We start from the raw sequence: 21,347 nt of genomic DNA on the forward strand, positions 1-21,347 counted from the left end.
GGAGGAAGACATTGGGTGCTTGATAGTGGATGCACTCAACACATGACCGGAGATCCAATGATGTTCTCCTCTCTAGATGAGAATGTGGGTGGCTATAGTGACATCATCTTTGGTGACAATAGCCGGGGCAAAGTCAAAGGAGTTGGTACAATTCCTATCTCAAGTGATCATTCTCTTTCAAAAGTATTGTTTGTTGATTCTCTCAAGTTTAATCTCTTAGCGGTCACTCAACTTTGTGATTGTGGATATAAGTGTAGCTTCACTAAAGATGATGTTGTAGTGACTAGTTTGGATGGAAAAGATCACATCTTTACGGGATTTAGACATGAGGATGTATATCTTGTGGATTTTGCTACTAAAGAGGCAAATTTGTCTACTTGCTTGTTCACTCAATCATCCTTGGGTTGGTTATGGCATAGAAGGCTTGGTCATGTTGGCATGAAGCAACTCAACCGACTTTTGAAGCATGATTTAGTAGTTGGATTGAAGAATGTGAAGTTTGAAAAAGATAAGCTATGTAGTGCATGTCAAGCCGGAAAGTAAGTTGCAAATACTCATCCCACTAAGAGTGTCATGTCAACCGAGAGACCATTGGAATTATTGCATATGGATTTATTTGGTCCTACAACATATAGAAGTATTGGTGGAAATTGATATTGTCTTGTGGTAGTTGATGATTACTCAAGATATACATGGGTTTTCTTTCTTCATGACAAGGCCGATACATATGACACATTAAAGAAATTCTTTACAAGGGCCGAAAATGAATTTGAGCTCAAGGTGAAGAAAGTGAGGAGTGACAATGAAAGTGAGTTTAGAAACACAAGAGTTGAGGAATGGTGTGATGTGAAGGGAATCAAGCATGAATTCTCAACCAAGTACACTCCGGAACAAAATGGTCTTGTTGAGAGGAAAAATAGAACCTTAATTGATATGGCAAGATCAATGCTTTCCGAATACAATGTTTCGGATAGCTTTTGGGCCGAAGCAATCAACACGGCTTGTCATGCCTCTAATAGATTGTATTGCCATAGATTTCATAACAAGACCCCATATGAGTTGCTCATTGGAAGGAAGCCAAATATATCATATTTTAGAGTGTTTTGTTGCAAATGTTATATTCTCAAGAAGGGAACTCGGTTATCAAAGTTTCAAAGCAAATGTGATGAGGGTTTTCTTCTTGGATATTCATCAAATAGCAAGGCTTATCGGGTCTATAACAAAACTCATGGCATTGTTGAAGAAGCATATGATGTTGAGTTTGATGAAACAAATGGTTCTCATAATGAACAAGAAAATCTTGATGATGTGAGAAGTGATGGTTTGAGAAATGCAATGAAAAATATGTCAATTGGTGATGTTAGACCAAGAGAAGAAGATGAAGATAAAGATGGTCCTTCTATCTCTATTAGAGTTAATCCTTCAACTTCTATCTCAAATGATCAAGCACAACAAATTGTACAAGATTCAAATAATGATGATTCTCAAGTGCAAGATCAAGTTGGTTCATCTAGTGCACCTTCTTCATCAACTCGAGAACGCATTGTTCCTCAAAGAATTCATCATGTTCTTGCAAAGGATCATCCGATGGATCAAATCATGGGTGATATTAGTAAGGGTGTCCAAACTCGATCTCGCATTGCTTAATTTTGTGAACATTATTCTTTTGAATCTTTTCTTGATCCTAACCGTGTAGATGAAGCATTGAGAGATCCGGATTGGGTGAATGCTATTCATGAAGAATTAAATAATTTCACCCGGAATCAAGTTTGGGATTTAGTTGAGAGGCCTAAAAATTATAATGTTATTGACACTAAATGGGTTTTTAGAAACAAGCAAAATGAAGATGGAATGGTTGTGAGAAACAAGGCAAGATTGGTAGCTCAAGACTTCACTCAAGTCAAAGGTTTGGATTTCGGTGAAACTTTTGCTCCCGTTGCTAGATTAGAAGCTATTAGAATTTTATTAGCTTATGTTTGCTCTCACAACATAAAACTTTTTCAAATGGATGTGAAAAGTGCTTTCTTGAATGGCAAGATTAGTGAACTTGTTTTTGTTGAGCAACCTCCCGGTTTTGAAGATCCCAAGAAGCCAAATCATGTATACAAGCTCTCTAAAGCACTTTATGGTCTTAAGCAAGCTCCACGAGCTTGGTATGAAAGATTGAGGGATTTTCTTATCTCTAAGGGCTTCAAAATTGGTAAGGTTGATACTACTTTGTTCACTAAAGATATTGGTAAAGATTTGTTTGTATGTCAAATTTATGTTGATGATATTATCTTTGGTTCAACTAACCCTAGTTTTTGTGGGGAATTTGGTGAAATGATGTCTAGGGAATTTGAGATGTCCATGATTGGTGAATTGAGTTTCTTTCTTGGACTTCAAATCAAGCAACTCAAGGAAGGCATCTTTGTGTGTCAATCAAAATATGTGAAGGATATCTTGAAGAAATTTGGTATGGAAGATGCAAAACCAATCAAGACTCCTATGGCCACCAATGGGCATCTCGACCTAGATGAGGGAGGTAACCCGGTTGACCAAAAGCTTTATCGTTCTATGATTGGTAGTTTGCTTTATTTGACCGCATCTAGGCCCGACATCATGTTTAGTGTTTGCATGTGTGCACGATTTCAAGCCGCACCTAGAGAATGTTATTTGACCGCCGTCAAAAGGATCTTGAGATACTTGAAATATTCTCCTAATATTGGTTTATGGTATCCCAAGGGTGCTCATTTTGATTTGGTTGGATTCTCGGATTCGGATTATGCGGGGTGCAAGGTTGATAGGAAGAGCACTTCCGGTGGTTGTCAATTTCTTGGAAGATCTCTTGTATCTTGGTCATCAAAGAAGCAAAATTCCGTGGCTCTTTCAACCGCCGAAGCGGAATATATCTCGGCCGGAAGTTATTGTGCACAATTGTTATGGATGAAGCAAACTCTTCTTGACTATGGCGTGAAATTTGATGAAATTCTCTTGTCGTGTGATAATGAAAGTGCCGTGAAGATTGCCTCTAATCCGGTTCAACATTCAAGAACCAAGTATATTGATATCCGCCATCATTTTCTTAGAGATCATGTGAACAAGGGCGATATCAAGATTGATGGTATTGGCACGGATGATCAATTAGCCGATATATTTACCAAGCCTTTGGATGAATCTCGGTTTTGTAAGTTGAGAAATGAGTTAAATATCATTGACTTTTCAAATGTGGCTTGAAAACTAGCACATGTGGCATATGGTTCTTTCATGCACTAGTTGTTTCTTTTTTCTGAATTTTTGACGTATTTTTAGCCTTTTATGAGTTTTCATGATTTTACTCGATTTATTTTTGAATTCTGGTTGAAACTTGCTCATATGAGTCTTTTGAAGGTTTTCATGCAATATTTAAGAGTTTTGAATTTTTATATGAGCAATGATCCCAAATTGGAGTTGGAATTGAGAAAATTGGCAAATTTCTGGGCTGACAGAAATTTGGTACTGCGGACAGTCCGCGGGTAAGTGGCGGACAGTCCGCCGTTCATGAGAATTGTTCACCAGAAGAGCTGCAGAGAAGTTGTCAACCGCAAAAATACACTGCGGACAGTCCGTCAAAGGACCGCGGACGGTCCGCCAGAGGCTGTGCAGAATTTAACAGTGGCAGTGTCAGTCGGGCTGCAGTGTAAAGATTCAAAGGCGGACGGTCCGCCAGGATATCGCGGACAGTCCGCGACTGGACAGAAAGTTGGGGTTGGCCAGACTTGACTTATATTGGATGTCCCTCTCACAACCCCCACCAAACCGCACACATCACCAAAAGGCTCTCTCTCTTTCTCTCTCAAGCACGTGGGGGAGACGACAAGGTCAAGCCTTTTTGGAGTGGTTCCCGGACGGTCCGAGAACATCCCCGGACTCTTCTCAAGATTGTGCATCATGTCCTCTTGTTCTTGGTTTTCTTTATTGGAAAGAGTTAGGGTTAGATGCTCCGATCTATTTTTGGACCATGGACTCTTGAAAATACTTGGGGGATATTATTCCTAGTGATGAGGAGATGCTTTAGTTATAATTTGGTTGGTGGATTTGAATCGAAACTCAAAATATGGGAGAATCAAAGATGTGGGCGATTTTGTGTTCCTGCGCAGAACAGATGGGTCGCGGATAGTCCGCCTGCTGGACGCGGACGGTCCGCCGTGGTAGTTCATGAACCGCGGACGGTCCGCGTTCAGAAGTGCGGACGGACCGCTAGTATCAGATTTTTCAGACTAGTGCTGAATTGAATTATATCATTAAGGATTGATCCTATGATTTTAGTAATTGTTCTTATGGTTAAATCTTGATCTCAGGCCACCCCGGAAGATCATCAAGACCACTGCTTCTAAAATCAAGAAGGCAATGACTTCCAAAAGACAAAGAGATAGTGATGACTCGGATGATGTGGACTATGCTCCAAATGTCAGTGAGATGGCTACTGCATCTTTAGTGGGAGATGTTGGTGATGAGTCTTCAGAGGAAGATATTGAGGGGGTTGATAATGATGTTACAGATTTGATGGGGCTGGATCTACCTAGTCGACAGTGGACTGCAGAAAACTATGCAAATGCAAGAGCAGTGGATCAGTTCAGCTTGCCTCGTGACACCAACATTCTCTTCTTCAAAACCGAGGTACAAAAAGATGTTTACTTTGATCATCTAATTAAGAAAAATGTATTCAAACATCAGACCATTGACCTAGGCTATATGAGACAACAACAAGTCATGACTGATCTAGTAGATAGATTTCAGCAAATGGGGTTAGCAAATTTTTTGCAGCATAGGTGTGATTGGAATGAAACTGTGATACGCCAGTTCTATGCCACTCTAGAGATCAACATGGTTGAGGAAACATTTAGGTGGATAACTGGCAAAAGAACCTATGGTGCTACATTTGCACAGTTTGCTGAGGCAAATCAATTGGATTATAATTTCATCACTAGTGAGCAAAGTGTGAATGTTGTGTTAGAAAAATCACTAGATGAGAATGACTACCCCATGTTTTATGAGCCTGCACATCTAGGAATTGCTAGAACTTTTGGGGGCACTCAAGGTCTGAGGCATCATCCTGCAGTGATCAATAAGATTGCTAGAGTCACATTCATGCCTAAGAGTGGCAACAAGGACAAGATTAGAGGGCACTATTGGAATGTGATATCTCATGTCATGAATGGAAATAGGATAAATGTCATTGCTCTTATCATGGATCAGCTTGCAGATTTGAGGCTTAACATGGAGATGAACTTGTATTTTGCTCCATACATTATGTCCATCATCAAGGTTAAGACTAGCTTCAGAGGGTTATGTGAAAGCAAGCACACTCCTTTCTGGCCTTTCAAGAATGACAATGCTTTTCTTTTGAGGCCTCTGACTCCTTTCCCTGGAGATGATATGGATGCTGAAGCACAGGGGCAAGATGATAGTGATGATGATGCTCATATGGGAGCAGCTGCAGCTCAGCATGCCATGCCACCACCGCATCCTCCAGTACAGCAGCAGTGGGCCCCTCCAGCTGGCTACTTTGACCCATACTTTGCATCCATGCAGGAGAGCATGTCCTCTCAGGTTGCGGGGTTGGCTAGTCAGATGCAGAATCAAATGAACCTTAACTTTCAGAACATGCAGTAGCAGATGCTCCAGCCCATGATGGCTAGTCAGATGCAGAATCAAATGAACCTTAACTTTCAGAACATGCAGCAGCAGATGCTCCAGCCCATGATGGCTCAGATGCAGGGGTTTCAGGAGAGTTTACACTCAGATATAGAAGCTCTTGACTCACGTATTGAGGATTTGCCCTCTTCTGAGCAGTTTGAGCAGCTTGAGCAGAGGCAGGAGCAGCTAGAGCAGCGATTTGATTCTTTCAACACAGCCTTCACAGGGTTTACTGACCACTTCTACTCAGTGTTTCCGGCTCCAGTGCCGCCTCCAGAGTTCTACCCGCACCAGCCGTTCTACCCACCGCCACCTCCTCCACCGCCGATGGATTGACTTTCTTGGCAATTGATGCCAAAGGGGGAGAAGGAGCTTTGGAGTGCTTGGATCTAGGGGGAGCTCATGGACTTCTCATGGAGATCATTCGCTTTCGGCTTCCGCTTGCCACTCATGATTATTTGTGTTGAACTATTACTTTACATATTTATGTTTGATTGGTTTGAGACTTGTGTTTGGATTTGAACATTTGGTTTGTGATGTGTGATGAACTATATTAGTTTGAGCTACTCTTATCTATTTATGTTCATCTTGTGGTTGTGAGGTTGTGCTAACCATGCTAAAATTCATATCATATATATCTTGTATCTTGTATGCCTCGATTTCCACTTGTAGGGAAAACTCCGTCAAAAGTTTCAAATATATATATGTGTTCTTGATATTCATGAAAATTTATATGCACATATCAAGGGGGAGTTCTCTCTACTCATCGAACTTGGTGAATTTATTCATACCTTATTTTGAAATTTTCAAGAAAATGAGTAAGTTCTTCCAAAGTTCAATTTCAAGTCCACCTTATGCCAAGTGTATAAAGTTGACTTGAACACTTTTATCACTCCAAAATTTAGTGTTGTCATCAATTACCAAAAAGGGGGAGATTGAAAGCATCTAGGCCCCTATTTCGAGTTTTGGTAATTAATGACAACGGTTTGTGGATTAATGATTTCATTTGAGATAATGAGTATAGGTTGATCCACGGATGAAAGAGATTTGGTTGTGAATGTATGGAGTTTTGGAGATGATGAGCAAAGCTCGGGCTCAAGGCAAAGGTATAAAATAGGGCTTTTGCATTTTACCGGTCACAAGGCGATTAGTGGATGAAAAGTGACCGGATTTGTTGGATAGATAGCCGTACTATCAAGAGGGGTTGTGTACTCATGCTTGACGGGTCTTTAGTGCCATTTTGCTCAAAATGTCTAGTTGCATGCATGAGGACTAACGGCATTTTGAAAAGATTTGAAAAAGACTAAGCTTGAGAGCTGACTGAGTAACGGCGGACAGTCCGCACCAGAGGGGCGGACAGTCCGCGCACGTTCCAGAGAGCTTGCAGAGGCTCTGGTGGGCTGGCGGACAGTCCGGCCCAGGTGGGCGGACAGTCCGGCCCAGGTGGGCGGACGGTCCGCCGGCTAATCTCAGATTTGTACCAGAGAGGATGTTTCTCTGGTTTGGGCTGAAAAGTGAACTGCGGACGGTCCGCTCCTGATGCGCGGACGGTCCGCAGGCTAATCTCAAAGTTGTTCCAGAGACGATGTTAGTCTCTGGTGGTATGGAACTCTTAACTGCGGACGGTCCGCCCCTGGGGCGCGGATGGTCCGCCAGGGCTTAACGGCTAGTTCTGACACGCTTTAAATGCACTCTGACTCACTGGTTTATAACGGCGGACAGTCCGGTTTTTGAAACGCGGACGGTCCGCGACTTCGCAGAAAAGAGTGTAACGGCTAGTTTTTGAAGAGGTCTCTATATATACCCAATGCCCGGTCATTGGGAGGCTCTCTTGGCCATTTGGACAGCATTCTTGACACATTAGAGCTAAGGCATCCCTCTCTCACACACACTTACTTAGAGATTGCATTCTTGAGAGTGTGAGAGCTTCCTAGTGCATTGCATCAAGAGTTTGAGCTTTGTGGCATTAGTGAAACTTCAAGTAAGCATCATCAACTTGTTACTCTTGGGAGTTGCCGCTCCCTAGACGGCTTGGAGAAGAGGATTTCGTGGAGCACCTCCAAGGAGATTGTTGAGGAGCCCCGAATTCGGTTGTTAGAGGTCTTGTGCTCACCTTACCGGAGTGGTGAAGAGCAACTCTAGTGGAATCGAGGTGTGGAGCGGTTCCTTGATTCAAGCCGGCTCAAGATCAAGAGGTTCTTGATAGAGGAGCGGTTGATTCTTGGAATCCACCTCAACGTGGATTAGGGGTGACCGGCAAGTCATCGACACCACGGGATAAACTCTTGTGTCAAGCTTGGTTACTTCTCTTGCTCACTTTAATTCTTGTTTTACTTTGAGCAATTTACTTTACTAGAGCTTGTTTTGCATCTTGTCACCCTAGGTTGCAAACCCATCTAGATATAGTATTAGCTTGACATAGGGCTTTCCTTTGTTACTAATTAAATTTCTCTAGTGTTGTTGGTTTTAGATTTTAAACCGCATATTCACCCCCCCTCTAGTCGGTTTTCTTGATCCTACAGAGGAGGGAGGAGAGGTAGGTGGAAACAGAGGCATTTTTATGGAAACTGGGTTTGCCAAGTGCTCAAATCTCGCACTCGGAAAACCACAACTTTGCCGAGTGATAGATCTGGGGCACTCGGCAAACCTTTTTTTATAATATTTTTTTAAAATTTACTATGATAATTTTTTTGAAAATTATTTGCCGAATATTTTTTTTATCGAGTGTCTTTTTTTATCGAGTGTTTTATTTTTGGCACTCGGCAAATCAGTTGTTTGCCGAGTGCTATTATTTTTGTGAGTGCTTTTCATGTTGTGCTCGGCAAAGAGCTTGTTTGCCGAGTGCCCGAAGGATAGCACTCGGTAAACACTCTTGCACTCGGTAGTGATTGGCAATTCTAGGAGCTGATGGCATGTTACCAAATGATGTGCCATTACTAAAAAAAAGGAACAGCAAACAAAATCCAAATCGCGGCTAGTAGTAGCTTTAATTTGGAACAACAGTGCCCTCTTGGTCCTCAAGTCTGCTCGGGCTGATCCACCGTGAACACGTAGCCGAGGACCGGGATGGCGGCGGCCATGACGAGGAGGAAGGCGCACATGAAGGCCTCCCTCCCGGCTCGCGCACCGCGCCGCCATCGGCGCGACGACGAGGACCAGGACCGCCAGACCCGTCGCGTTGGAGAAACCCTGCAGGAGTCAAGCAAATCGATGGAGCCATCAGCTAGTCTCGTTGTAACGGCAGGCGCGGGTGCTGCGGCGGGTCACTAACCCTGATCGCGCGCGCCCATGCGGGGGTGGGGTTGCGCCTGCGCGGCTCCGGCGGCGGCGCGGCGGCGTCCGGAGGCCGGCCTTCTTCCAGCAAGCGGTATACCAGGTCGTAGAAATCCTCCGCCGTCGAAGGTGTCCCCATGGCCGGCGCGGCAGCAGGCGATCTAGTTCAAAGTTTGTTCGTGGCTCGGCTGGGTGTACACATGTAAGCTAATTAAGGGGCGCAGGAAACGGAGGCCGTGTCACGTTCGGTCCTCGCTGTCTCCCCTCCCCTCCCCGGCCTGTTGTGGATCGGCTCCCATCGAGTCCCCCGTTCAGAAGGCCTCGATCGTTATGTTTCGATTCAGAACCGACCAAAAGATGAAAAGAAACGTACATAATCCGAGTATGGACTGCAAAGGCCGTCCCCAACTGCTCAGAGAAATCTCCAGCTGGCATCAGGGGCGGGTTTAGGATTTGGCATCTGGGTATTCGAAATTTTAAAAGGGTGACTTTTTTTCAGCCTAAAGTACAGATTCATAGCATATAATTAACTACCAAAATCATGGGATTTTTTTCTAACATTACAATCAAATTTGTCTTAGGAATTTTTGTTTATAAAAAATTATTATATGTCAATGAATTTTCTTACATTAGTTATTATAAATTAGTATATGTCCCATTATCACCCCTACCTGCCATGGTACTCCCCTCAGCCCGGTCAACCCTAAATTCTCATGGCCTATTTTTCCAACCTCCCCCTTGAGGCTGAACCCCAAACTCGAAGACTTTACCCTGTCGGAGAAGAGAGGCCAAATCCTAATCGTAGATGAAATCACTTTACCAGAAAACACCCCACAAAAATGTATGATGAATCACCGAAGAAAAATGTCTCGTTTTCTAACAGCTGAATGCATCTGTGCAGAACAGGGCCGCGGCCAATCGAAAGAAAAAAGCAGGACATCCGAGCAAGGGCACAGTACAACAGAAGCTATATCCATGACTAAAACTATGAATTGGAAATTGCCAGTATCTGAGCTCCACATCTCATGCACACAGCTGATGCATATGTGTTCCTGGTAAACCGAAAACATGTGAATCTGGCTGATAAACCGAAAACATGAATCTGGCTGATAAACCGAAAACAATGTACAAGAGCAAGCGTTTATCCACCCATGGGAACCCAAATAATCGTCGCATGTGTGAACAATGTACAGTGTCGACACATCCATCAGTATCGCGCCTGATGTTGTCGCTAGATGCAAGTAGTATCATCAAACACACCAATCTGTGGCATGTCGCAAGAACACATCACCGCAACGTATATCATGGGTCTCTGTCGCCGCCCGTACAACATCCCTGCACCCAAAAGAAGAAAACAATGATATATATGAACTTTTGGTGAAAACAAACAGCGTGAATGAGTAGATAATTCAGCAAACACTGATATATATGAGCTTTTGGTGAAAACAAACAGCGTGAATGAGTAGATAATTCAGCATAGTAGTTTACCCTGACTGAAGACCACAGGTTTCCGAGGAGCACGAACAGGCCAATCATGCCAAAGCAAAAGGCCCAGGAAAACTCGCCATTGCTGTCAGCAGATGTGCGATCACCTCCCTTGAGAGACGGCGACGGGGTGGGCGCGGGAGCATCGCCGATACGCATCGCCGCCAGGTAGAATCCGTAGATCACCAAGACCGAGAACAGCGTGTAGATGAACCTACCGACATGCCGGCTGCATTCTTTCTCACAGCGCGCGGTACCATGCAATCCGCAAGGTAGGCCAATGCTGCCGGCGCCCCACGCTGCTGCCACCACCATGATGATCCAGCGACCGAAAGCAGCAGGGAGGAGCGGTTGCAGCAAGAACACAAGGCCAGCTGTGGTTGTGAGCACGAAGATGTACATGATTTGACGCTTGTTCCATATCTCATCATCTTCCTGCTGGCAACATTCAAACAACATTGTGAAGATGTTAGTCTTCCTGTTACTATCAAGCAGCAAACCTTTCTTGATTCCAGAATAGTTCAAGCAGAGAAGAGTTCTCAAGGAAAGAAAGTGTACCTTGCCATCCTTCCCTCTCTTCTTCGGAGACAAGAACACAGGAATGAGGACTTCGCGCAAGCCCTTGGTGTCGGCGTTGCCGTTCTTGTACTCGGCGTCACTGATCTTGGACCGCTCCTCCTGCGAGACTCTGCCCTGGCTCGGAGAGAAGATCATATCTCTCATGTCTTGCACAATGCGCTCCAGCGCGGCACCTGCCGGATCGTACTCCGCCTCCGCGACGAAGAGGTCGGCGCCCGCGCCGCCTGCCGCGTCCCCGTGCGCGCCGGACGTGGCACCCCCGCCCGTCGCCGCAGCCGCACCCGTCCTCGTGCGGCCGCCGTTGGCGCGAGGTGGCGTGCCCGTCCCTGCCTCCACGGCCGTGCCGCGGCCGCGAGCGCGAGGGGTCAGGAACAGAGCTCTCGCCACGCTCCCGCAGCGAGCGCGAGGCGACCGACCCGTCGCCGCCTCCCTCGTCGGGCTGCTCCCGTGAGCGCGAGAGGCCGTGCCCGCGCCCGTCCCCGCGGCCGCCTCCCTCCCCGGGCTTCCCCCGCGAGCGCGAGAGGTCCCCCTCGCCGCTTCCGTCGTGGGGCTGCCCCCGTGACGGCGAGGGGCCGTGCCCGCCCCCGCCGCCGCCGCCTCCCCGGTCGAGCCGTGGCCGTGAGAGCGCGGGGGCGCGCCCCCGCCCGGCAAAGGAGCGAGCTCCAGCGCGTAGCCCCTCCCCGCATCGCCGTGTTCGCGGAGCATCAGCACGTACGGGGATGAACCCCCTCCAGCGTCGCGCTCCCGCCCCGCCATCTCCTCGTGCAGGCGAGGTCGCGAGGTGCTCGACGAAATGCGGAGCCGCGGCGGTGGGGAGGGAATTGGAACGGAGACGGAGGTGTGGCGGGTGGCGTGACGAGGGGGTTTTCTGAGCGGTCGGCTCCACCAGCCGACCGACCTGGCTGGGCTTGTCGGCCTTGTTGGGCCTGGAAGTGGCCCACACAGGCCTTCAAATTCTCTTCTCCTCCATATTTTAAATCTCCTTGTTTAAATTTGAAATATGAATTTAGGAGAAAACCCAAATTGATCAACAAAGACTGCCTGTCTCAGTGCTCCTGGCTGGTACAAGCAGCTATTATTTTCTTTTTTATATTATTCCATGAAGATATATACGCAAAAGATGCTCGGAACAATTGGTGTGATGTCATATGTTCAACAGAAACAATGCACAATGCAGTATGGAATTCATGGCAGCTAACTAACCAAGCGTGACAAATGTGGCACTTTTCATGAGCGATCCCTAACTCAGAGGTTGGCTAAGCACAAGCCCACATTTTGTTACGAGAGGTCAACATTCTAAAAAAGTTTTACAGCATCGTCAGATATTTGAACACGCATGAACTCCATGTAAGCGATTACATGCATGGTGTGGAAAACTCTGCAGCTATCAAGTATGCACAACAACTACTGCAAACCTGCAATGAATACTCGGGGAGAAGAAACTAATGTATTGAATAGCCTTTCACAAATTCCAGTAAACTAATGTACTGGTCAAGCATTAGCAGGCAAACAGCAGAATGTCTTCAGGGAAGGAGTGGATCTCTCTGGCCAGACCACTTGAAGCGCTGCCACAGATACTTGATGGCAGTCCAGACCCTAGTGTAGGCACCATAAGCTGCAGGGTCTCCCTCGATCCAAATTGACAGGATGTAACAAACAGCAACAACACCAAGTACAATGCCGGCAATGTATCCCTGACTCCCCATGTGGCATGCAAGGGCGACGATGAACACGAACGTGGCCAAGCATGTGCAGAGGCGGGAGCACACTGAGGACACTCGATGCGTGTAACCATTGGGTGCAATTGATGTGGCGGCCATCAGACCTGTTCCCAGACTGGAAGCACCGAGGATAAGCAAAAGGACGTAGGAAACCTTCAGGATTGTGTTCCAACCAGAGAGCAGCTCCATCAATCCAGCATACACACCCATAAGAACCACACCAGTGTATCCAAGGTGACCATAGTTGAGGTCGAACAAGATCTGCAATTAGCAATGCACAAAACTTAGTTTACTGCTGCAGCAACAATACAACACCCTCTGAATATTTACAGAAACGACAGAAGCAACTTTCACAAATTCATGCATATAAGTCCATTCAGAAGACAGGATTAGCAATAACGATTCCCATCTGCTTATGCTAAGGTCAATTGCAGAGTTACTAATTTATCCAACAGAGAACAAAATCAGTCTGAAGAGCTCCTACTAAGACTGTACTGCAAAGTATGCCAACTGATCTACCTCCTAGTTAATATCAATTCGTTGCTGCTTCCAGTTCATGTTTATTCTTGTCATGCCAAAAGCGGGCACAAGATATAAGATGTTAAAAAATGACTACCTCGATAAGTCTCTGACTAAACGCAGACATATGAGGAGGAAGAGTAGGGTCTCCCGATGTCAAGGCGAGAGAAGCTGTGGAGTCCCTTGTGGTCGGCTTGTTCAGCTGTGGAGTAGGAGGACAACGGTGACCAAAGTTCATGTCGAACAAGACCTGTCATTGACAATGCAGTAAATTTAGTTTACTGATGCAGCAACACTGCAACAGGCTCCTAACGTTTGCACAAACGACTGAAACAACTTTCAGAAAGATATCCATGTACATCCGGAAGAGAGATGTTGCACTAGGGAAAATGATCGGTTTATATGGTTGTGCTTAGATAAATTGCAGAGCCAATAGCAGGTATATCAGAAAACAAAGTACCTCGATGATTCTTTGAGCAAACCCAGCTAGAGAAGGGGGCGGAGGTGCCAGGTCGATCTGCTGCAGCGAAGAAGCGTCAGGGGTTGGCTTGGGATTCTGCAGCGGAGGAAGAGCATTACGGGTCCCTGTGACTGTGATCTGCTTGGTCATCGGCGTCTGACGACGAGACGCGGTGGCGAGCGTGGACGCGGACACAGCCGGTGGAGCAGAGGTGGCCGATGCCTGGGGCCGACCCTTAGGAGTGCCGGGGAGTGCGGCCGAGCTGATATTGATGGTGGAGGCGGAGGCGCTGATGCCGCCGCTGCGTCGCAGGGGCGGGACCCGAGCCGCGGACGACGCCGTCGGCGACGGGGGTGCGCTGGAGTTGGCGCTGGCGCTGGCGCCCGCGTCGCGGCGCGGGGCAAGGGCCGGTGGCTGCGGCCTCGACCGCAGCGAGCACAGCCACCTGAGGTAGTCCTCCTCCCTCGTCGGCCCGCGAGGCTTGAGCGAGGAGAGCGCGTCGTCGCCGCCGGCGAGACCGAGACCGCACCTGGGGGTCCGCTCCGGGGGCCACGTCATGCGCGCCGTCGTCCTCCGCGTCCGCAGCGCGGGTCCGGAGGCGTCGGCGGCGGAGGTGCTCGTACCGGCGCGGCGGCGCATCGGGAGGGAGCGCGGGAGAGGCTGCCACGACGGCGACGGCAGCGCCGGGTCCGCTCCATCCGGCGACGAGGAGTAGGCGGCGGCGGTCGCGTGGTGGCGGTGGGTGGAGGCTTCGTGCGCGCCGATCGGGCCGCCCTTGCCGGCGGCGGCTTCGGCGAGGCGGCGGTGGACGGAGAGGCTCATGGCGGTGGCTTCTCGGGGACGCCAAGGCTTTTGAAATTCAAAATTGGGGGAGAGGCGGTGCCGGTCGGTAGGGCCTACCGGTCGGGGAGAAATAGAGGAAGGGCCGAGCGCTTCGGAAATTTGGGGGGGCCTGCTGTCTTGCGCGATATTTTCCCCCAATTTCCCCTTTGAGCCATGGGGTATTTTCCCCCCAATTTCTGTCCCATCTTCCATTTCACAGCTTCACGCCTCTCCTTTCGGTAAGTCCACGAGTTGGCCATTAATATTTTATATCTTATTATAAAATGTTTACGGGTATGAATTTGGCACCATATAAAAGTATCTTTACATATAAATCCAGTAATATGAAATTTATAAGGTATAATCAGTACGTAGTAGATTCCTGGATTTAGGTAGTTATAAAAATTAAAATAGTTTAGTTTTAGGATGTGTAGTACCTTTTGATAGGAGGGATGTTAAAACTATCATCAGTCTATTTAATTATTTGCGTCCGTCGGGATTCAATTCAATTGTGAAAATGGGCGTGTATTACTGAGCAGGGAGCATGGTCTCTCATCAGAACAGCTGCCCGGTCATGCACGGATGAACCATTGCACTCTCAGCTCAACATCGCCAAACGCCGCCGAAAGACGCTGCGTCCCGTTGCGAATTACCAACCGTTAACACCCTAATTAAGCTCACAGTCACCAGCACGAAATTAACCACGAAAACAAGCTGCGCGTACACGAGTCGCGGCCGCGCCAGCCGATCTGCCCAGCCAGATCACCCCGGCGGAAACGGCCGGGCGCTGTCAGGCGCCGGTAAAAAATGGGAAACGCCAACGCCGAGTAGTTAATTAAACGGGCAGTTATTAAGGAGGCACGTCAGTTATTCTCTTATTGGTAACGTTCGCAGAGGGAACCCCGCGATCAGGCGGGCAAGCTCCACTGGCACCAGGCCGCCAGGGAACCTTCTTGGCGGCGCGCGCCTCGCCATGCCGACCCTGGACAGGAGGCTGCTGGCGTGGAGCGACTCCGACGCGGAGGAGGACGACGACCGGCCGCTGGCGACGCCGACGGGCCGCCGACGCTCGTACCACTGGTGCGCCGCGGCCGCCTTGGTCGACGACGTGCTCGTCCCGGCCGGGGCCGACGACGACGGCCGCCGCGCCGGGAAGCCGCCCCGCACGCGCAAGGTGAGTACGTGCAAAGGAGACATTTGATTTGCACGTGGCAGCTCACCGGCGGGCCCTATAATGAGACGCGTGCGTGCAGGCTCTCGCGGCGGCGGGGCTCGTCGCCGGCGGCTGCCTCTGTGCTTACCTGGCCTGGCGGTACTGTGGCGGCGGCACGGGCAAGCTGCCTGGCTGGTCTTGATTTGATCCGAGCATGTCCTCCTGGTTTCAAGCTGATCAGATGTCTTAAAAATTCAGACCGAGCAGATAACTGAAACTTAAATAACGGAGATGCTAAAGTTAAACTCTAAACAATATTTACGGGTGAATGCATTAGGCTTCTGGAGAATCTCACAGTGATGTACAAGAACCTCAATGCAGGGATATCTTCTGTATTTTCCTAAACTGCAAGCATGTCAAAAATGGTGGTACCATTCCACCAGTGTCGCTATTCTCTGCAGGAACACCTCCCTCCCCTGAAGACGTGAAACCCGGACGAGTCCCTGACCGAGATCACCTTGCCGGTGGCGGCCGAGGCGTGCTCCAGGAAAGAGTGGCAGTCACCGCACATACGGATGTTCTTCACGACGCGGACGGTCCGCTCAGGGCGCGCCGTCAGGAGGCCGTACATGGCCGCCAGCTTCACGCTATGGTACATCAGGAAGTGCCGCTTCTGGTACTCCTCGACGTCGTGCAGGACGAAGGTGGTGTCCGGCTCGTACCCAGCCTTGATGCACTCGAGGATCAGCACGTCCAGGCCAGCGTAGATGTCCTTGGACTGCGGGTGCGACCTGTCCCGCACGAAGAACGAGTGGACGGCGTTGTCGTGGAACGTCCAGCTCCGTGCTGGGATCTTGCGCATGCCCTTCTCGCGCATCTCCAGCCTTGTGTTCTCGGAGGAGTGCCACCTTGCTGATTCGGAGAAGAGGTTTGATGTCAACACATACGTGGATGGATCATGTGGTTCCAATGCAAGCAGATGCTTCATAGCCCGTCTTCGCACGGTCACGTTGGAGCGCTTGCTGCAGCTGTCTAGCAAAGACCGCCAAACTAATGCACCAGGCTTGAATGGCATACCGCCTATAAGCTGTTCTGCCTCATCAAAATGACCCCAGCAGCCAAGGACGTTAACAAATGCTGCGTAGTGCTCCATGGCTGGTTCAATTCCATATTTGCTTGACATAGAAAGAAAGAGTTCCCTGCATTGGTCTGTAGAGTCTGAGCTTGTGTGGCTGCAAGCAGATATGACCAGAAGAAAGGTAATGGAATCAGGCCTGATGCCTAATCTCTCCATCTGGCCCCGTATGTCCAATATCTTTTCTCCCTGACGATGAAGAAGATGGGCAGTGATCATTGCATTCCATGACACCAGGTCTCGACAAGTCATCCGATCAAAGAAACTGACTGCATCATCCAACTCCCCACACTTGCCATACATACTGATTATAGCATTACCCACTCCACAAGCGTACAGAAGCCCAGATTTTGAAGCAAAGGAATGCATCTGCTTCCCAAGTTCAGCAAATCCTAGAGCACCACATACTCCAAGGGCAGCAGTCAACATGAACTCATCAATGAATCCTACACCACTGCTTCTAAACATCTGAAGGAAGGTTGAAAGTGCTTTCTCATACTCACCATCTCTGACGCTAGCCAGCAGCAAAGAATTCCAAGCAATATGAAAGCTCTCTTGATGGCGCCATTGCTCAAACAACAGATGTGCGTCCCCAGAACGGCCACACTTGATGCACATATCAATCAACGCGGCATCAATCCAGGGAGTAGAGCCACAGCCGCACTTAATCACAAAAGCATGAACCTGCTCACTCATCTTCCTATCTGCAGCAATAGCACAGGCATTCAGGGCACCAGTCACCGTGACATCTGAGATCTCCAGCCCGTCCTCAACGATCTGCCTAAACAGCCCCAGGCCTCGGAGCCCTGCCTTCTTCGCGAACGTGACCCGCACGCCTTCCTTGTTCTGACAGAAACCGGTCAGGACCGCATTGTATGTGACAAAGTTCCTCTGCGGCATCCGATCAAACACGTCCAGAGCCATGTTGACCAGGCCAAACTCCATGTACCCGTTCAGCAACCCAGTCCACGAGATCACATCCTTCACCGGCATCCCTTGGAACACGCTGACCATGTCTTCAACGGAGCCGCCGTGCTCGGAGTAGAACCCGATGAGCGCGTTGCCCACGCTCAGGTCCGTTTCCAGCCCGGACTTGAGCGAGAGCGCGTGCACCGCCTCCCCCTCGGGGAGACCGAACCCTTCCCCCGCCGCGGCCAGGAGCGCCGACAGGGAGAACCCGTCGGCGCGGACCCCGGTCGCCCGCATCTCGCCGAACAGCTCGAACGCCTCCCCGTGCCGCCCCAGCTCGACGAGGCCGGCCAGGACGGCGTTCCACGACGAGACGTCGCGGCGCTCCATCCCGCCGAACGCCCTCAGCGCGTCCCCGAGGCGGCCGCACTTGACGTACATGCCGAGGAGCGCGTTGTCGACGAGGAGCGACCCCGGTCCGGTGCCGGGGCAGGAGCAGTGGGCGGACTTGGCGGCGAGGGCGTGCACCTGGGCGCCGAGCCGCGGGTTGCCCCTGCGCGCGCAGGCGGTGAGGAGGCCGACGAAGGTGTACTCGGTGGGCGGCAGCGCGTCGCGGAGGCGCATGCGGGCGAGCAGCGCGGCGGCGGCGGCGGCGGCGGCGGCCGGGGAGCCGCCGAGGCGCGCGTGGCCCGATATGAGCGCGCTGTAGGACGCGGCGTCGCGCGCGGGCATCCGGTCGAACACCCCGCGCGCGTCGGCCAGGCGGCCCGCGCGGAGGTAGGCGCACATGACGGCGTTCGCGGCGCGGGCGTCCGCGCGGGAGGGGGAGGGGCCCAGCGCGCCGGACTTGACCGCCACCGCGTGCGCGGCGCGGGGGTCGGCGGCGACCGCGCGGAGGGGGAGGCCATGGGCGGGCGGCGGGGGCGGGAAGGAGGAGAGGAGGGAAGGGGGCGGGGGTGAGAGGCGGGGAAGGGGAGGGGAGGAGGGGGATGAGGTGGAGATGGCCATTCATTTCACTCCGAGCTGCGCGGAGCGAGCTGCTTTGGGGAGGGCGGCAGGCGGCCGTGCATCCGCCCCAACCGACGGCGTCGTGTCGTGCCGTGCGTCGTCCAGACTGCAACGTGATCTCGGGCTTTCGCTCCCTGCCTGTGCTGGCTGCCACGGCCTGGTGGGCTTCCTTCATTCAGCCCATAAAGTGGCGACCATGTTGGGCCAGGCCGCTCTCACCGACCGAGTTCCGAAATGTTATCCAAACTTTATTTTGAAAAAAAAAGTCTATACCAGGACAAAAGGGATAGCGTGCGAGAAGCCGGGAACGAGTGCCTTGTTCGGCTGGCGGATTCAGTCGGATTCAGCCAGCCACAACAGTATTTTTCTCTCACACAAAATCAGTCCAGCCACCAGCCAATTAGCCAGCCAACAGTATTTTCCTCTCACGCGAAATCAGCCAGCCATCCAGCCAGCCAGCCAGCCGAACAAGGCCGAGATGCATGTGCTCCACTCGCGCTTCCTTTCTTTTCCTCAGTGCTCCCTCGCTTTCTGAGCCGATTCTTCCTTTTTTAGTACGAGCGAGTACGAGGCAAAAAAAAAAACACGCGGCGTTGGGTGATAAAGTCTGGGTGCTGCATGTTTAAGTTTATAGCCGATTTTGAAGATCCGATTTTTTTTTAAAAAAATAAAAATTATATAATTCCCAAAATTCATAATCAGTTGGATTCTCAACTCTAGGAATTATGGCTTTTAAATTTTTCAAAATTGAACTTTGACATCGGCTGGAAGCTGAAACAAACGAAACCCGGGATACGAAATCGAGATGCCAATCCGTGTTACAGTACTCGTTTTCTTCCGCTCACCGGGTGGAAAAACAGAGAGTCAACCTGCTACTTAGATTCTCGTGAAAAGGAGGCCAATATCCGTAGTGCTTATCGTCCGTAAGTGAAGCAGAAGTACCAGATCATCGGATAAAAATGGGGCGCCGGTTGACTTTTGTAGCCAGTCATTGCAGTCCGACGGCACCTGTAAATTTTTTTGAAGCATATGGACTCACATTTGAAGTATTAAACTTAGACTAATAACAAAATAAATTACAGATTCCACCTGTAAACTGAGAGACGAATTTATTAAATCTAATTTATCCGTCATTAGCAAATGTCTACGGTAGCATCACATTGTTAAATCATAGCGCAATTAGGCTCAAAAAATTCATCTCGCAATTTACACGTGAACTGCAATTAATTTTTTTATTTTTGTCCGTATTTAATACTCTATGCATGATGTTTTTTTGCAAAAAACTTTTTGTATCTAATATCGATTAAGCACTCCAAATAGTTTAATTAGGTGGCAAGCTGGGATATCCTTTCGTGATGAGCAGCTGCGTGCTGAGTGGGATATCCTCAGCAACGGAGGCCCAATGCAGGAGATGGCTAACATTGCCAGGGGGCAGGAGCACGGGAACTCAGTCTCCCTCCTAGCCGTTTAGTCCATTTAAACATTGTTTAAATGGTAAACAGAGGCCACACGTGTCGTTTAGGCCCTAAACGGTGAATTAAACGGTTGGACCATTTAAACTGTTAAAATCCGTCTAAATCGTCTAAAAGAGTCGAGTTAATCATGACTAAATGAGATAAATGATCATTTAATTCATAATTTAGTCAATAGGAGGATTACAACTACCACAATCAATACCAAACCAAGTATCACCGTAAGTATATGAAATGTTGTGGGATTTAGATTTCTTCCAAAAAGATTATTTAGCAGAATAGTTACTTTTTACATGTGCAAATATGTAGATTTTCTAGTATATTTAACATTTATGTACATAAATATGCATATTTTAATATTAATATGCCAAACCGTTTAGGCCATTTAACTCCGTTTAAATACTATTTAAACGGTCTAAACACTAAACAAAGAGTGACCGACTGTTTACCGTTTAATGTTTAGGAAAACATTGCTTGGAACTCAAGGTGACGCCCTCCCCGTACAGAAAAGTTCTCCTCCGGAAACACCTTGCTTAAAAATCTCCAAAAGCTATAGAAAATGTTTGAAACGGTAATTGACACGATGGCACAGACCTAATACATATCCGATCCCTAAATAATAAAACAAACCAAAACATGATGTGCTAATTAGTTTACGCTTTTCACGAATAATGGAAACACACGGTGATCTCCAGAGTTAGTTGTGATAAGCCACAAAAAATATCCTTGGCAGAGTACTTCTACGCCGAGGTTTGGCCTCTGGAGCGATCTCATTAGTATCTAGGATAATGGAGCTTAAGCATCACGCACCTAATTAAACAATTTGGAGTGCTCGTGTCACCGTCTAAACTGAAATGCCCGCAGAATAATTGCTCGTTCCAGGTAGCCTTCGCATCCAGGACGCGATTCATAATTGCGGACGCGATCCACGTCTACTTAAACAAATCGGATCCGTATTGGCATCATCTACGATTAGATCAAAGCCATGCAAGTTTGGTCGGGAGTACCTTTCATCTTATTTACTGTTCAAGTTGTCAACCCCGCGCACAAAAGAAAGATTCCTCTGGTTTTTGTGCTTGCATTTGAATTATGAATTAGTTTACGTCGACGAAATCAAATGCGGAGAGAAGTGAAAACACACGAGAAAGTTTTG

The 21,347-nt window shown here is 48.8% G+C and overlaps 3 protein-coding genes across 5 annotated transcripts; all 3 read right to left on the reverse strand.

Moving 5' to 3' along the window:
* Window positions 1-9,894: 9,894 nt before the first annotated feature.
* LOC120663305 (uncharacterized transmembrane protein DDB_G0289901-like) lies at window positions 9,895-11,834 on the reverse strand. 2 transcript variants are annotated; one of them, XM_039942128.1, is made up of 3 exons: window positions 10,975-11,834; window positions 10,420-10,851; window positions 9,895-10,266 (listed from the first exon to the last, which is right to left on the reverse strand). In XM_039942128.1, exons 1-3 carry the CDS (start codon window positions 11,749-11,751, stop codon window positions 10,234-10,236), a joined length of 1,242 nt encoding a protein of 413 aa, XP_039798062.1. In that variant the 5' UTR covers window positions 11,752-11,834; the 3' UTR covers window positions 9,895-10,233. The 2 variants fall into 2 exon arrangements, with proteins under 2 accessions (XP_039798062.1, XP_039798057.1); XM_039942123.1 differs by having other exon boundaries at window positions 10,420-10,854.
* A 455-nt stretch (window positions 11,835-12,289) lies between these two features.
* LOC120663292 (nascent polypeptide-associated complex subunit alpha, muscle-specific form-like) lies at window positions 12,290-14,627 on the reverse strand. The gene is made up of 3 exons (XM_039942118.1): window positions 13,696-14,627; window positions 13,333-13,485; window positions 12,290-12,977 (listed from the first exon to the last, which is right to left on the reverse strand). The coding sequence occupies exons 1-3, from the start codon at window positions 14,515-14,517 to the stop codon at window positions 12,519-12,521; spliced, it is 1,434 nt and encodes a 477-aa protein (XP_039798052.1). The 5' UTR covers window positions 14,518-14,627; the 3' UTR covers window positions 12,290-12,518.
* Window positions 14,628-15,325: 698 nt separating this feature from the next.
* On the reverse strand, window positions 15,326-18,737 carry LOC120663234 (pentatricopeptide repeat-containing protein At5g03800-like). Of its 2 annotated transcripts, none has more exons than XM_039942115.1 (2): window positions 16,026-18,737; window positions 15,326-15,892 (listed from the first exon to the last, which is right to left on the reverse strand). In XM_039942115.1, the coding sequence occupies exon 1, from the start codon at window positions 18,720-18,722 to the stop codon at window positions 16,119-16,121; it is 2,604 nt and encodes an 867-aa protein (XP_039798049.1). In that variant the 5' UTR covers window positions 18,723-18,737; the 3' UTR covers window positions 15,326-15,892; window positions 16,026-16,118. The 2 variants fall into 2 exon arrangements, with proteins under 2 accessions (XP_039798049.1, XP_039798048.1); XM_039942114.1 differs by having other exon boundaries at window positions 15,326-15,903.
* Window positions 18,738-21,347: the final 2,610 nt, after the last annotated feature.

Source organism: Panicum virgatum, chromosome 2K (genome assembly GCF_016808335.1).
Source record: "Panicum virgatum strain AP13 chromosome 2K, P.virgatum_v5, whole genome shotgun sequence".
Lineage (NCBI taxonomy): Eukaryota > Viridiplantae > Streptophyta > Magnoliopsida > Poales > Poaceae > Panicum > Panicum virgatum.

Excerpts from the sequence above, each read along its gene's own strand:
- LOC120663305 (XM_039942123.1), bottom strand. The coding sequence starts at position 11,751 with ATGGCGGGGCGGGAGCGCGACGCTGGAGGGGGTTCATCCCCGTACGTG. Across the intron at positions 10,855-10,974 it reads AGAGAGGGAAGGATGGCAAG|CAGGAAGATGATGAGATATG; the intron begins GTACACTTTCTT and ends GAATGTTGCCAG. Across the intron at positions 10,267-10,419 it reads ACCTGTGGTCTTCAGTCAGG|GGATGTTGTACGGGCGGCGA; the intron begins GTAAACTACTAT and ends TTTTGGGTGCAG.
- LOC120663292 (XM_039942118.1), bottom strand. The coding sequence starts at position 14,517 with ATGAGCCTCTCCGTCCACCGCCGCCTCGCCGAAGCCGCCGCCGGCAAG. Across the intron at positions 13,486-13,695 it reads TTGCTCAAAGAATCATCGAG|GTCTTGTTCGACATGAACTT; the intron begins GTACTTTGTTTT and ends TGTCAATGACAG. Across the intron at positions 12,978-13,332 it reads TTAGTCAGAGACTTATCGAG|ATCTTGTTCGACCTCAACTA; the intron begins GTAGTCATTTTT and ends TGCTAATTGCAG.
- LOC120663234 (XM_039942115.1), bottom strand. The coding sequence starts at position 18,722 with ATGGCCATCTCCACCTCATCCCCCTCCTCCCCTCCCCTTCCCCGCCTC.